The sequence below is a fragment of the Nyctereutes procyonoides genome, unplaced genomic scaffold, assembly GCF_905146905.1.
Source record: "Nyctereutes procyonoides isolate TBG_1078 unplaced genomic scaffold, NYPRO_anot_genome, whole genome shotgun sequence".
NCBI classification, from domain to species: Eukaryota; Metazoa; Chordata; class Mammalia; order Carnivora; family Canidae; genus Nyctereutes; species Nyctereutes procyonoides.
This window is the reverse complement of record NW_026575035.1, coordinates 16492377-16506806: the sequence shown is the minus strand read 5'-3', so window position 1 is coordinate 16506806 and position 14430 is coordinate 16492377. Positions and strand designations below refer to the sequence as shown.

Below are 14430 nucleotides of genomic sequence, written 5' to 3'. Positions count from 1 at the left end.
ACACCACCCCACACACACAGGTGAAAATCCAAATATAACTTCTGACTCCCCCAAAATTTAACTTCCAATTGCCTACCGTTCGTTGACTGGAAGCCTTCCAATAACATAGTCAGTCAGTACATATTTTATGTTTTATATATTATATATTGTATTCTTACAATAAAGTAAGCTAGAGAAAAGAAAATGTTATTAAGAAAATTGTAAGAGGGATCCCTGGGTGGCGCAGCGGTTTGGCGCCTGCCTTTGGCCCAGGGCGCGATCCTGGAGACCCGGGATCGAATCCCACGTCGGGCTCCCGGTGCATGGAGCCTGCTTCTCCCTCTGCCTGTGTCTCTGCCTCTCTGTCTCTCTCTGTGTGACTATCATGAATAAATAAATAAAATCTTTAAAAAAAAAAAAAAAAAAAAAAAAAAGAAAATTGTAAGAGAAAATACACTTACAGTACCCTACTGTACTTACTGAAAAAAAAATTCTCATATAAGAACCTGTGCAGTTCAAACCTGTGTTGTTCAGGGTCGACTACTGAAACCTACTTTTCATGGTTTGTATAGTTGTTACAGCTGCCTCTCTTTTAATCTTTGATATGATCCCCTCCCTGTTTAGATTGCTTGTGACCTTTCATTTGGCTCTTATATCAAGCCACCATGAATCAATTTTTAAGTAAGTTATCAGAGAATAAATTTAATAGATATAATGTCTCCAAGAAAGAATGCCGATTTTCTAATAAGTGGTGTTAATTCAGCTTCTCTTTCATTATGTGTGTTTTCTTTAATATCATAAAAGAGAATGCTATCCATGCATGTTCTGACAGAAAAGAAAATGGATTTTTCTCTGTTTGAAAAGTTCCCTTTAAAGGTTTTTGTGATGCGCGACAGCTTTAAAATAGGGTTGCTTTTCAGAATAAATTGCCTGCAGCTGCTCTTCAGGGTTTCTTTTTTATCTGAAGACATCCATCCTGTTTGGACATAAAAAAAAACTGCATATTTACATCGCTGATGGGCCAATAAATAAAATGCTGCATTTTTAGGGGATGGTTCCTGGGAACTAATTAGAGCCACAAACAGACTAACAGGGGATTGAAAACATGGTGCTGCTTCTTACCTTGTTCTGATTATGTTGTGTTGTAGCCATTTCTGTGCATCCTCTCATTTGTGCAAGCAGAGGATGGTGACAGATCGCTTGATGATCAGGAAATGCCCATGAAATGAATGTGGTTCTGGTGTGGTTGTCTTTAGGCATTTGCTCATTTCTCTTCTCCTCCACAGCTTGCTGAAGGTGAATTTTAACCAAGGTAAATTCAGCTTTCTGGATGGAGGACATTTCTTTATGTCCAAGGAAATTAAAGCTATTCAAGCATACACCTGCCACATAACTAGAAAAATACCTAGGGTACCATTTTCATTTCAAACCTGTGGTTTCTAGTGCCATCAACTTAGCTAATCGTTGGATCATTGTATTAGAATTATTATTTTATCGAAGTAAAACTAGAAAAATGCCTGGAATATATAAAACTGGTGTCCAAATACAGCAGGTGGAACTATAACATTTTTAGATATAGAATACAATGATTATAATTTTTATATGATAATGACATTATTGGCACTTACTGGACTATATGAAATTCATCTATGTCATCAGTCACACAAATTATTTAAATGTATATTTTAATACATCGTATAATTGATTAAAATGTAATTGTATATAATGCAAATATAATAAACTCTAAAATTTTAGATATCTAAAATTTTGGCTATCTAAAATTTTAATGGTCCCGTAATTTTTACTTCTGCATTCAAAATGGATTTTGCCTAGTCTAAGATGAATTTTCACGTAGGCATATGATCTCAATAAAATATGATTCAAAAGAATTATTTAACTTAGTTTTACATGGGAGCCATGAGCTCAGAGTTAAATAAGTCAGTAAGCTTCATGTTGAAAAAGTGGTTAGTCATTATTATCAATGATAGACTAATGAAAGCAAAGAAACCACATAGATTTGGTAATTTATGTTTCTTACGAAGGCAGGGATGTGCAGAAGATTTGTTTTGTTTTTTTTTCTTTCCAAAATCATACCAGTTCTAGCATTCAAGCTGTGGTTGTTTTTCCAAGTGTGTTATACTAAGCCAACCATTTTACTTAAAAAAAAAAATGATGAACTCGGGGTGCCTGGGTGGCTCAGTTAAGTGGCTGCCTTTGACTCAGAGTCCTGGGATGGAGCCCCGAGTTGGGTTCTCCACTAAGCAGAGGGTCTGCTTCTCCCTCTGCCCCCCTCCCCACTTGTGCTCGGTCTCTCTCAAATAAATAAATTAAACCTTTAAAAATGATGCACTTATACCATAGAATATGATACTCTAAAATATCTGCCTGGGTTTTCTACTGAGAAAATGATTTAAGGAGTATATGTCAAGCTCTCCAGAGGTTTAAAATCCATTTATACTTTATAACCTCAAAATTATCTTATTGTATTTTCTGAGAGAAGTTGCATAAAACAGTACAGGAAATGAGTGTAATAACTCTAGTGATGGTGATGTCCATAAGTGTGACTGAAATTAAATATACAGACTTCTAGGCATGAAATAAATATTAAAATGGTGTGAGGATGCTTGGATTAGACACTAATGGACTCTCTTTGCTTTACTGTAGCTCTCAGCATTGGAGAGGCAAATCTTTGACTTCCTTGGCTTCCAGTGGGCACCAATTCTTGGAAATTTTCTACACATAATAGTCGTCATATTGGGTTTGTTTGGAACCATTCAATACAGACCTCGATATATTGTTGTGGTAAGTCTTCTTTTTAGCCTGTGTCTTAACAATAAATGCTACAAAATTACTAAAAGAAGATTAATGAAATATCTTAAATTGTTCCCTTGTATATTATGTAGCATTGCTGTTTGAGCCTTTAGGTATTGAATTTTGTTCAGAGATGATAATCTGTAGGAAAAATGACTCAGTGAATGTTCTTAATGAGAGCAAAGCAACATGACTATAAGTGTGAGACACATAGTCCGACACACCATGTAACTGAATTCAAGTTCCACAAGGAAATTTGAAACAGAGTTGGATAGAGTAGGAGGTCTGGCTGTGGTCCGGATGTCAGAATGAGACGTAAATGTGCATTAACTGTCATTTCCGTGACAGATGTCACTAAAAAGCAAACCTACACAGCCATAATTATTTACTAACTGATGACAATAATATAATTTAATTTTAATTGACTTAGGGCATTACAAATGCATGTACTGAAGGGTATTTAGTACTTGTCCCTAATGTATTTCATAACTTATACCATTGAACATGCCTCCATTCTGTTAAGATAAATTTGAAATATTAATTCTATACTCCCACTATACCAAACATGGTCAGCACGTCCCCCATTACGGGGCAGTTTAATGAAGTGTGTGCTGTGTTCCACAATTGAATGGGAATTATTCACAGTAATTAGTTTTCTATTTAAAAAAGGCAATGTTTAGGCTACATGTATAAGGTTGTGAGAAATAAGCATATATAAGTGATTGTAACTAGGAATAACATACCTACTCATAAGCCTAAATAAATATACAGTGTTCAGTAGGATTAGTGAATATTTTCTTGCAGTGCAGTGACATTGGTTTACTAGAAAAAAAAAAAAACTATAGACTTAAACATACGCCATCTTTCAATTTTGATTGAATCCAAGCACTACTGTGGAAAGAATAAAGCTACACATTTTTGTATGAATGTATTAATTCTCTATTTTGAATCTCAAAATTGGCTTTCTTATATCTTTCACCGTATAGCAGAGGTGAATGTAAATGGCCCACAGCTGACTCTGCACTCAAAATAGCTGCCCCAGGGCATTAGGGGCGTTTGTATCACTCAGCCAGCTGCAGGCGCTAAACAATTTCTGCTTTGCTCCTCTTTTCTGAAAGCCAGTCTCTGCTGAGGCACTGTATAATCTGCTAGAAGGGTGTCTCATGGAGTTGGACTTGTAGCATAAAACACTTCCATATGCATAATATCAAACTACTATATCAATTCTGTCTTCTAGTTTGTTGCTATAAACATGGCACTTTTGCTCACTGTAGACTTTATCATGTTGGTGTTCCTTGGAAGCCCCAAACACCAGATGGCTTGAAACCAGTGGCCTCTTTGGAATAAAGCTGTTGGTACACATTAGTGACATTACCTAGTCCTGTTGCTTGTACCCTCTACATACTGGCTCTACACACTGGTCACACAGCTACTGCCTTGGTTGAGGCTTCTATCTTCCTGCCTTCCAGTGTGTCCTTTGCACTTTGCCTAAATCGCTGGCTTAAAACTCTTTGCCAGCTCTTTGCAGGATGAAATCTAAGAATATCCTTGGCTGACCACCTGTCCAAGCATGGATCTCACAGTCTGTCCTCTCTCCCTCCCTTCCTTCATTCTCCCCTTCCCCACTCCCCCACGTCCTTCCCTTTGTTGTTTTTTAAAACTTTTATTTATTTAAATAATCTCTATACCCCACATGGGGCTCAAACTCAGGACCCTGAGATCAAGTCACACATTCTTCTCACTGAGCCAGACAGGTGCCCCACCTCCCTTCTTTCTTAACTTCCTCCTTTTCTTCATTAACTTATTCATTCAAACCCCATTTATTGGGTTTCTGCCATATATTTGGCATTGTGTTAAGTGTGAGCTACATTGGTGATCAAATACAGACACATGTCTTCTCTGCCATCTTGGGTAGTTACCTTACAAATAGTCAAATGATCATTCGGGTAAATGTTAAATGTCAACTGTGACACATTTTACAAAGGAGCACACTGTGCCATGCAATGTATAATGAGGAGATGGAGCTGACCCTGCAGAAGTGAGTGGGGAGCGGAGATCTGCAATTTGTGGGAGTTCACCAGGGAAGAGGAGACCCCAAGGGGGTTGTGTGCAGAAGGTAATGCAGGCACATAGTAGGACGTCAGTAGCAGTAGTTCCCATTCCCTCATTAAGCATTTATTAAGCCCTACTACCCTGGGCTACAGCTTGATAAATAGAAAAGAAGGTAAACTACAGCATCCCAGCTCTCCAGGAATTCATTATGCAAAGTAGGGAGGCACCGGGTGGGGGGAGTGTCTCTGGAGGTGATGAAAGGACTGTAAAAAGGGCATGAGAAGGCTGATGGGGCTGAGCACAAGCCGTCAAAGTGTGGAGAGTTTGTGCACTTCAGCATCACGCACCCTGCTCCTACCTGCTTGTCCAGCCTCTTGCCCTGTAGTCCTGCCTATGTCTCTGAGCTCCAACTCCAGCAGTGGTTTCTGTCTCTGTAGCACACTTCCATCCTTCCACATGCTGTAATAGTTAATCACTCCAGTTCTGTGTCTTGAGCATGTTTTATCATCTGTTCACACTTATGTTTTCCCACTAGGCAGAGTTCTTTGAGAACACGGAATGTAGTAGATGCTCAGTAAATACTTATCATCATTTTTACCATGGAGTTCCTTATCTGTTCAGAGTCCATTCATGATAGAACTGGCATCACTTCTTTCTCTGGTATCTTTTCTTTGCTTCCCTCTCTCCCTTCTCCCTCTGTGCATAGAAGGAAGCAGATTTAGATCTTTAAGAATCTTCAAGAAAAATCTATTAGAAAAACAATCCGTGTTTTTGCTCATGTTGATTTTTCTCTTTTAATGCTGTATGCCAATCAAATTTCTATCTTGTTTGTTACCTTATTTAAGACCATATCCCAGGATAGGGAGAGAAAGAAAGCAATGAATTGGTGGGAAAGCCAAAGATGTTGTTGGGTTTAATTTTCACAAATACCTGTGGGTATGTGTTAGCATCCCTAATTTTACAGACAAGGAAATGTGAAGTAACCTACCCCAGAAACCCAGATAGTAAGTGGCAGAAACGGGTGTGTATCTGCCTCACCTCTATTATTGTTAGGTTTACGAAGTTGATTTATCATGATTATTATACTTTTCTTCACCACCAGATTCCAGATGATATGGTGGCATTGTCGGTATAAATTTTGATATTGAAAATAATGCTGCCCTTCCATCTCAGCTGATCACAGAATATTGTTACCTGTGTGGGATTCCAGACTGTGTCTTATTCCAACATGGGTATAAATTGTACATTTGGGAGAAATGGTTGAAGAGTCATTAATCCACAAGCATGGGAATTCTGTTCACAAAGAGTGCCTTTAATGGGAAGATCATGTTGTTATTGGGAGAATGGCTAGGCCACGTTACTGTCTTCACACCATAGGCAGTTCATCCCTAAGTTGTTTCCATGAATGCTTCAGTTTGAAACTACCACTGGTGACCGGGATTAATTCTGGTATGAAAAGCTAGAAAATAAATATGGCATTCATGTTAATGAAGATGTGCCTCAGAAGGCACCAACTTTTCAGTAGCCGTGAGAGGAGTGCTGGATCAGAAATTCATACTGACTTTTCACTGAGCAGGGAAAGAGCTTTCTGATTGCAGGAGGTTTTCTCTCGACTCACCCACCAGTATTCTTACTATTAGCTGTCTTTGTTGGCTGAAACAATAACCAGTAATGCCACTTAAATTCAATCCATTTCAAACAGACATTTTGGAGTACTGAAACACAGGTGGTAAGTTACTGCCATTTCTGCAAATAGGGCTTATCACAGCTGAATTTAAAGAATTAATCACCCTTATGGAAATGGTTATGGTAAAGGACCATGCAGAACAGCAATGTCTATAGGCGAACTTCTAACTTCTTAGAGTGGAAAATGAAAGCTCATAAAATATGCTCCTTTGCTTAACTCTTCTAGTCCCTGCTGCCCACCGCACACCCCTATCTCATACCAGCCATGCTGAACTATTGTGTTTTCCAAAGACCACATGCTGTGTCTTGTCTCCTCTGTTTGCACACACTGTACCTCCTACCTGGAATGCCCTGTTTCTCCTTACCTTCTTGGAAAACTCTTAATAATGATTAGTCATCTGCCTTCAGCTCAGGTTGTGATCCCAGGGTCCTGGATGGAGCCCCATGTCAGGTTCTCTGCTCAGGGGAGAGCCTGTTTCTCCATCTTCTTCTGCTGCTCCCCCTGCTTGTGTGCTCACACACAATCTCTGTGTCAAATAAATCAATAAAATCTTTAAAAATAATAATAATAATGCTTCCATTGAAGGGTCACCCTTTAGGAGCCTTGCTTGAGCATTTCGCTCCAGGATAAATGCCTCCTCCCCTCTGCTCCTGTGGATCCTGGTGACACTTCCCACCCTAGCACTCTGCACACCCACAATCCTCACTTGCAGGCCTATCTCACTCCACTCACCAATGTCCTCCTGGCAGGCTCATTGCTCCTACCCATTGCTGTTTTCGAGGTCTCTCCTGGCACGTATGGGACTTTAAAGATGCTCAATACGTAAGTGAACAAAGAATAAATGAATTAAAGGTTATTGGATAAAATTATTTTATAGGATGGACTGGAGAGTGATTTCTTACAAGAGCACACCTACAATAGTTCAATAAGAGAAACTGGCCTTATTGCCTTGCTGATCTCAATCTGAGCTTAGTTGAGGATTTACATGATAAACTTATTATGGGCTGTTCTGCCTGCATCTACCATTACCTGACTTACTATGCATCTAATTTTTTTCTAAGAAATAGAAAGTTGTGGACACCAGCTACTGTATTTGAGGAGGTCTCATGATAAAGACTATTAGAAAAATGCAGTCAAGTCCCAAAACGGAAGGATAGTAATTCCACTCTGGATACTATTACTGCTGATAAGGTGCAGTTTGATATTGCTATATTTACTTTTAGAACACCAAACAACTTTGTCATATGGTACTTTTTATATTGATTGAAATTTATTTTAGCTTAGTGCAAAGTGTGATATATATGTATTAGTAGATACCAAGGCCAGTTGTAGGGTTTGAATGCACCTTTCGTGTTTCTTTGACTATAGATGAAATGGAGCAGAAAGCATAGTGTTCTAGAATCAACTGTTTCCTCCTGTCTGTTTACTCCTATATCAAAAATTTTAAATCTTACAAGAAACTCCAAAATGAGATTCTGCCCTGGAATTGTTTAAATCTTTATTATTTCATGGGCAGTAATTTAATTAAGCAATTTTAAATCAATTTAAATGCAAAAGCATTAGCTAATTTAAATTTTTTAAATAAATAACGACTTTGGAAATTAACTCAAAACTGCTTTTAAAAATTAAAAAGAGGGCAGCCCAGGTGGCTCGGCGGTTTGGCGTCACCTTCAGCCCAGGGTGTGATCCTGGAGGCCCTGGGATCGAGTCCCATGTCGGGCTCCCTGCATGGAGCCTGCTGCTCCCTCTGCTGTGTCTCTGCCTCTCTCTCTCTCTCTCTCATTCTCTTCTGTGTCTCTCATGAGTAAATAAATACAAATCTTTAAAAATAAATTAATTAATTAAAGTTAAAATTAAAAAGAAAGCCAAGTTGTTTTGCTAGGTCCACAGTTTAGTTATTGGGACTTTCATGCAAATGCTCATGTACAAACATAAGAACTTGTGTAACTGGAATCGTTACAGGAAAATTTCCCTTCTATGTCATCATAAATCTCCTTCCTGGGCCACTACTCAACCTGACAGTTAAGAGTGTCCATTTTCCATTTAATTGGTCCTATATTAAATCCCCTCCACCAATTACTGGATGTGAACAGTTGGGACATTAATTTGCTTTATTTGTACCATAGTTAACTTCATATGTAAAAATCTGACTTAGGTTGTCTTTAAGAATTATATTATGTAATATATGTGACTTGCTTAACATAACCTAACACAGTGTAAGTGCTTAGTAAATGATCGAACTGTTCAATATATCTTTTTTTGCTTTCACTCTGCTTTTTTAGCCATTAAAATGAAAGGACATGACATTACTCTCTTAAAGTTCTTCTGGAAATTAATACTAAACTCCAGAAACTATTAGAACAATGAGTGAGCAAGAAACCTACTTTTTAAAAATTATAAGTCTAACATACTGTGCATAAAACTGTATCTGATTGATGCACATGTGAATAAATGAATAAATGGCCTTTCTGGTAATTGGAAAACAAGCTCAGGAAGTAAAAATAATTCATGTTATAGACTAATTGCTCAGTGAGGAAGAAATAGACTGTAAGACTTTCAAAATTCATTTCAATTAAAAAAACACTGAAATATCTTTGTAAAACCATGAAATATTCAGGAAGCTACATGGCTTACATGGGCATTTTTTTCATCTTAAAGGCTTTATCTACATAAATTAGGATTTAAAATATGTGTACTGAACATAAGCAAAGAACAACAAATAAATAGATAATTATACAGAGAAAAAAATATATAAGCTATTTTCTATACTTTAAGTATGTGTATCTGGATATATGAACATATAGGTTTGCTTCATGATAACCAAAAGGTATTTCATAAAAAATGGAGTCATCTCTTTTTAAATTCTTGTTTCAGTTGAATTATAAATAAAATCACCATGTCAAAAAGAATACATATATTGGGGCACCTGGGTGGCTCAGTAGATTGAATGTCCAACTCTTGATTTCAGCTCAGATCATGATTTCATGGGTCGTGGGAATGTGTCCCATGTCTGGCTCTACCCTCAGTGGGGAGTCTGCTTGATTCTCTCCCTCTGTGCCCCCCCCCACTTGCTCATGCCCTCTCTCTCTCAAATAAATAAATCTTTTTTAAAAAAGATACATATGTTGTCCTAATACTTCCTGCCTAGCTAAATGCCTATGTATATGTTTGTATTGCTAGAGAATTATTTCCCTATATGTCTATGTATGGACTTATGTCTCCAGTGCAGGTTGAGGTATATAGTTTTCATCTCATAATAGTCTAAAATTCAGTCATACTAATAATATTTGTTCTCAACAAACCAATATATTAGAAGAAGGAAGCTTACGATATTGCTTTTAAAAAACCATAACATTCAGGGCGCCTGAGTGGCTCAGTTGGTTAAGCATCTGCCTTCAACTCAGGTTGTGATCTCAGGATCCAGACAGATGCCTGGCTCCCTGCTCAGCAGAGAACCTGCTTCTCTCTCTCCCTCTGATGCTCCCTCTGCTGCTCCCCTTGCTTGTGCTCTCTCTCTCTCTGTCAAATGAATAAATAAAATCTTTTTTAAAAAACCCATAACATTCATATTACACACAACACAACAAGTTAGTTGCAAAGTACAAAAGAAATTGTTATTCAGATACTTTGCCTGTTGCAGAATTATGTAAATGAAACTGATTTTTGGAAAACTGGAAATTTGATGAATTGGTCATTTGATAAGTTGCAAAATTTGGTGAACTATTAACTTGCAAATTATTTCATAGTCCTTTTCCTAAGATTTTCTAAAACAAAGCCTGTCATTCAATACATAAGCATCTCAGCTCTGGAGTCAGATAGTTAGATTTCCTCTCCCAGCTACGACACTAAGTAGGTGATCAAATGATTACTCTCTTCTTTAGTTTAGTGTGATGACGGAATAACTTGATTTATATCAAGTACTTAGTATAGTATCAGGAACATACAAAGTGCTTAACACAGTACCAGGAACATAGAAAACAGCAGAGTAATATAATAACTCATGTTATTGTTAGGAATTTAGCAGCTGACACTTGAAACCTACTCAACTAATAACCTTTTTATCTTTGAAAGTTCACAAATGGCATGAGTACACTTCAATCACTGAATCTGTGCTGTGATTTTTTTAAATAGATTTGTTTTATTTTGCATTTGTTGTAACTGCGAGTGGATTATCTTTTCTAAAAGGATACTTAAGCATTGAAGTTTGACGCCCTAATAATTAAGAATCATATGGTTTTGCAATTACTTTTGTTTATTTCCTTATGTTAGTCTTACTTTCTTTTATGTCCTTTTTTAAACTTTTATCATTGGCTTCTTTCTCATGACTTAGTGGTCTGCACTGCTTTCTCATTCTAATAGACTCATAATTGGATAAATTTAGAATGAAAAATGTCAGATGCCAGATGCCATCTTAAATTAGCAACAGCTTTAAAATTTGTTGTGGTTATTGTGACTCAGTCAGTTTGCAAAAAGTATGCATTAAGGATGAAGGTTAGCAATTTTCAGTATCCATGGGACTATTTTGTGGTTTATAAAAGTGTATTCCAAGGCACTTGACACATTTTTAAAACTGTCTAAATCCATTCATACCAGAAGATTTTACTAACAGGATATTGGCAGCATCAGTAATATCTACAAATATTAAAGCTTCACTATGTATTTTAATTTGTGTTAATGTTTTAATGTATATGCCAACTTCTCTAAATTTCCAGTGATTTGGAGCCTTAACTCATAATTATAATTGCACTATTCTTAATAACAAAAGAAAAGCAAAACCTCTCCAGAAAGAAAAAAAAAAGATGTTGATGTGACATCAAATGTAACCAGTTATAGAACTACACCACTGGATGAGATCATTTTGATTATTTTGAAAGCCTTTTGAAAATCACAATTAACAGAAAGACAAATGTAAATTAAATTTCATGAGTAGTTCAAAGCTTCAGATAAGGTTTCCAATTGGAACATGGCTATTTTGCACAGTGTTTAAAATTTGTAATTTTATTATATAACACAGCATAGAATAAACTAATGAAATTATTTCAAGAATTATTTTAATTTAAAAAAGAATTATTTTAATTTGGCAATAGCATGTGATTAAAATCACTGGTAAAAAGCAATGATTTAATTAGTGTGTCTATTTGAGAAATTTAGAATTTATAGATTTTTGTGGTAAAGGGAATGAGAAAATCATTGTATTGTGTTCTCACAGTAAATTCTATCCTCAGTCATCCAAGCTATTCCATATGTTAGTTCTATATCTTAGTTTCATCAATGACTGGGTGCATTGCACCCTAAGACCCTCTCCACTGGTGAGTCTTGATCTAAGGCTATCTTGTGAGTAATGGTCAACCTGAATATTAGGCAATTCCTAATATCTAACACACTAATAAAACCAATTAATCAGTAAGGCTAGTGTGTTTGAGTCTGTTGGATGTGATTGGAAGGTATTTTCCCATTATGGAAGTCTGTTGTTTATTTGCTTATTCTTAATCCTATTTATTAGTTTTTGTGTTTTTTAAAAAATATATTTTATATGATTGTATTGGAGGCATACACACACTCTACTCATACTAAAATAGTTCAGTGGGAAAGTTTGTTAATTTTACTCCAAACATCCCTTTTCAGACATGATCTTCATTCAGGAATCTGGAAGTGCTGAGTTTTGACTAACATTCCTAAAAACTTGACAGGTTAATATTATAACTAAAAGGTAGATAACCCACAGAAAATTTGCTTAATTGTATTCCCTGGAAAAGCTAATACTCAGAAAACAGAAATCAAGTCAGCACTTGGATTTATCTTTATCTGCAAGCCAGCAAAGCACTTTAAAAATAAATCTAGCTTTATTGGCACTACTGAAAGCTGTAGAAACTATTGGATTTTTAATTTCTAGATCTTAGGGGACCTCATAAGGAGCACTCTTTTCTGAGCGCGCCCTGCTTCTTCCCAGAAGACTGAGACTTATTGACATTATTATTGATTTATTTAGTATACATGCCTTTCATCTCTACATTATTTCTTCTCTTTCTCCCCCTTGCCCCCTTTCTCTCTAGTACACAGTATGGACTGCCCTCTGGGTCACCTGGAATGTGTTCATTATCTGCTTTTATTTGGAAGTAGGTGGGCTCTCTAAGGTAAGTTTATTATGCTTTCAAAGTACACTTTAAAAAGAGTACACTAATAAATAATTATCATGACTATATGTGTGTGTGTATGTACACACACACATATAAACTCTCTCTCATATATAGAGAGTAATCTAACATTACAAATGTAATACTAATCAAAAATAAGTTTGGATACTGATCAGGAAAGAATGATCTTGGGAGCATGTTAAATTAATGCAACTCCACAACTATTTCCTTACGCTTTGGTTTGTTAAGCTCTGGTGGAACTCAGCTTCCAGTGTATTCTAATGTCCAGTTTAAAAAGGCCTAATGTGACAGTGACAACAGCTCCAAAAGTTAAGTGAAAAATGGTTTTGAACATTCTTGTATTTAAAGGGGAAAGAGGGATTAATGAAAATGTTAACAGAATACATATGAAGAGCAAGTTGCTATCTTTGCTTGAATCATGATCCTGGGGGAAAATATGTTTGAGACATATTTTCAGTGTGAAAATATTGAAAAACCGTGAAAACCTCATATGTGGAAGTGGAGGATACATTCACTACCAACTAAGTACATCTTGAAATTCTGATCAGAGGAGGGTTGTCTTGATGCAACGTGTTGCCATCCTCACTTCTGTCTATGACGAGTGTCAGCAGAGCACACAGTTTTCACTGTGACTCCTGCAGAACTGGCTTTTGACTGCCATCCGAATGTAAGAGCATCTTGAGTAAAGTTTCTAGCTTTGTTTCTCATACATTTTTCTCATAAACCAGCACAGCCTTTACTTGCAGAAATCATAGAGAAGAAAGGTAACAGTATAATTACAAAAAGAATGAAAAAGCTGTAGTTTTGTTGTTATTGTTGTTTATAGATTTCTCATTATCAACTCTATTTGTGCTAACTTATTCTATTGCATGATAGTCTAAAAACTCCTAGGTAACATAATGGCCTTCTAGTAGCATTTGTGGCTTTAGATCTTAGAAAATTTGCCTTGACCAACACAGACTGTTAGGATTGTTAGGCTCCATTGAAGTCCATATGGTAAGAATTTTTGATTCAGCTAAGCAGCAAAAATCGCTGAAGGATTTTCTCTGAACCTCCAGAGGTGGTTACTCGTTATTCTACACTATAATAACTTTATAATTAGAATTTGTCATCATTTTCTCACATTGGCAAATGTGTTCAGGAGCCAAAAATGACATTTCTAATACTGACTTTATACTAATGCATGAGCATCTACCTTTAATATTTGTGCCATTAATCACATTTTACCTCTAATTTTTAAGACAGAAAAAAGTACTTAAATCAGGGCTTAGTTATCTTATGTAACATGCAGATTATAAAGTAATTTTGAAATGCAAATTCTATGAATATAATAATTGTGAATAATAAGTTAAGCATAGCATTTTTCAAACCATGGCATTTTCTATCTTGTAATTTGAATGGTCATTTTAAATCATTACTGTACTGGGCAGTAATTCTCTTCTATTTTCTTTCATATAAACTAATTTTTTGGAAAAAAATAATTAGACCAGAAGAAATTCGTCCTATGGAATTGGTATTGTGGTGTGCTAAAAGAAAACTGAATTTCAAATCCTAAGTCTTTTACTCAAATCTTGTCTTTAACACCTATTACCTATGGGCCCTTAGGCAAATCATTTAACCATACTAAGTTCCTGGAAATATAAAAATGGGGCCAATTTGCCAATAAATGGTAGTAATCAGCACTTGTTGAGTATTAAGCATTGTCTTAAGCACATCATTTATGGTAACTCAAGTGAGCTTCAAAAC

The 14430-nt window shown here is 36.2% G+C and overlaps 1 protein-coding gene across 1 annotated transcript in view; it reads left to right on the top strand.

Annotated features, from left to right (window-relative positions):
* Positions 1-1896: 1896 nt before the first annotated feature.
* The window catches only part of NKAIN3 (sodium/potassium transporting ATPase interacting 3), a 278453-nt gene continuing 265919 nt past the window's right edge, over positions 1897-14430 (top strand). Inside the window, exons 1-3 of the mRNA XM_055318196.1 lie at positions 1897-1920; positions 2644-2781; positions 12583-12663. Of these exons, the coding sequence (XP_055174171.1) occupies positions 1897-1920; positions 2644-2781; positions 12583-12663 (243 nt within the window). The remainder of the gene's footprint in view (positions 1921-2643; positions 2782-12582; positions 12664-14430) is intronic.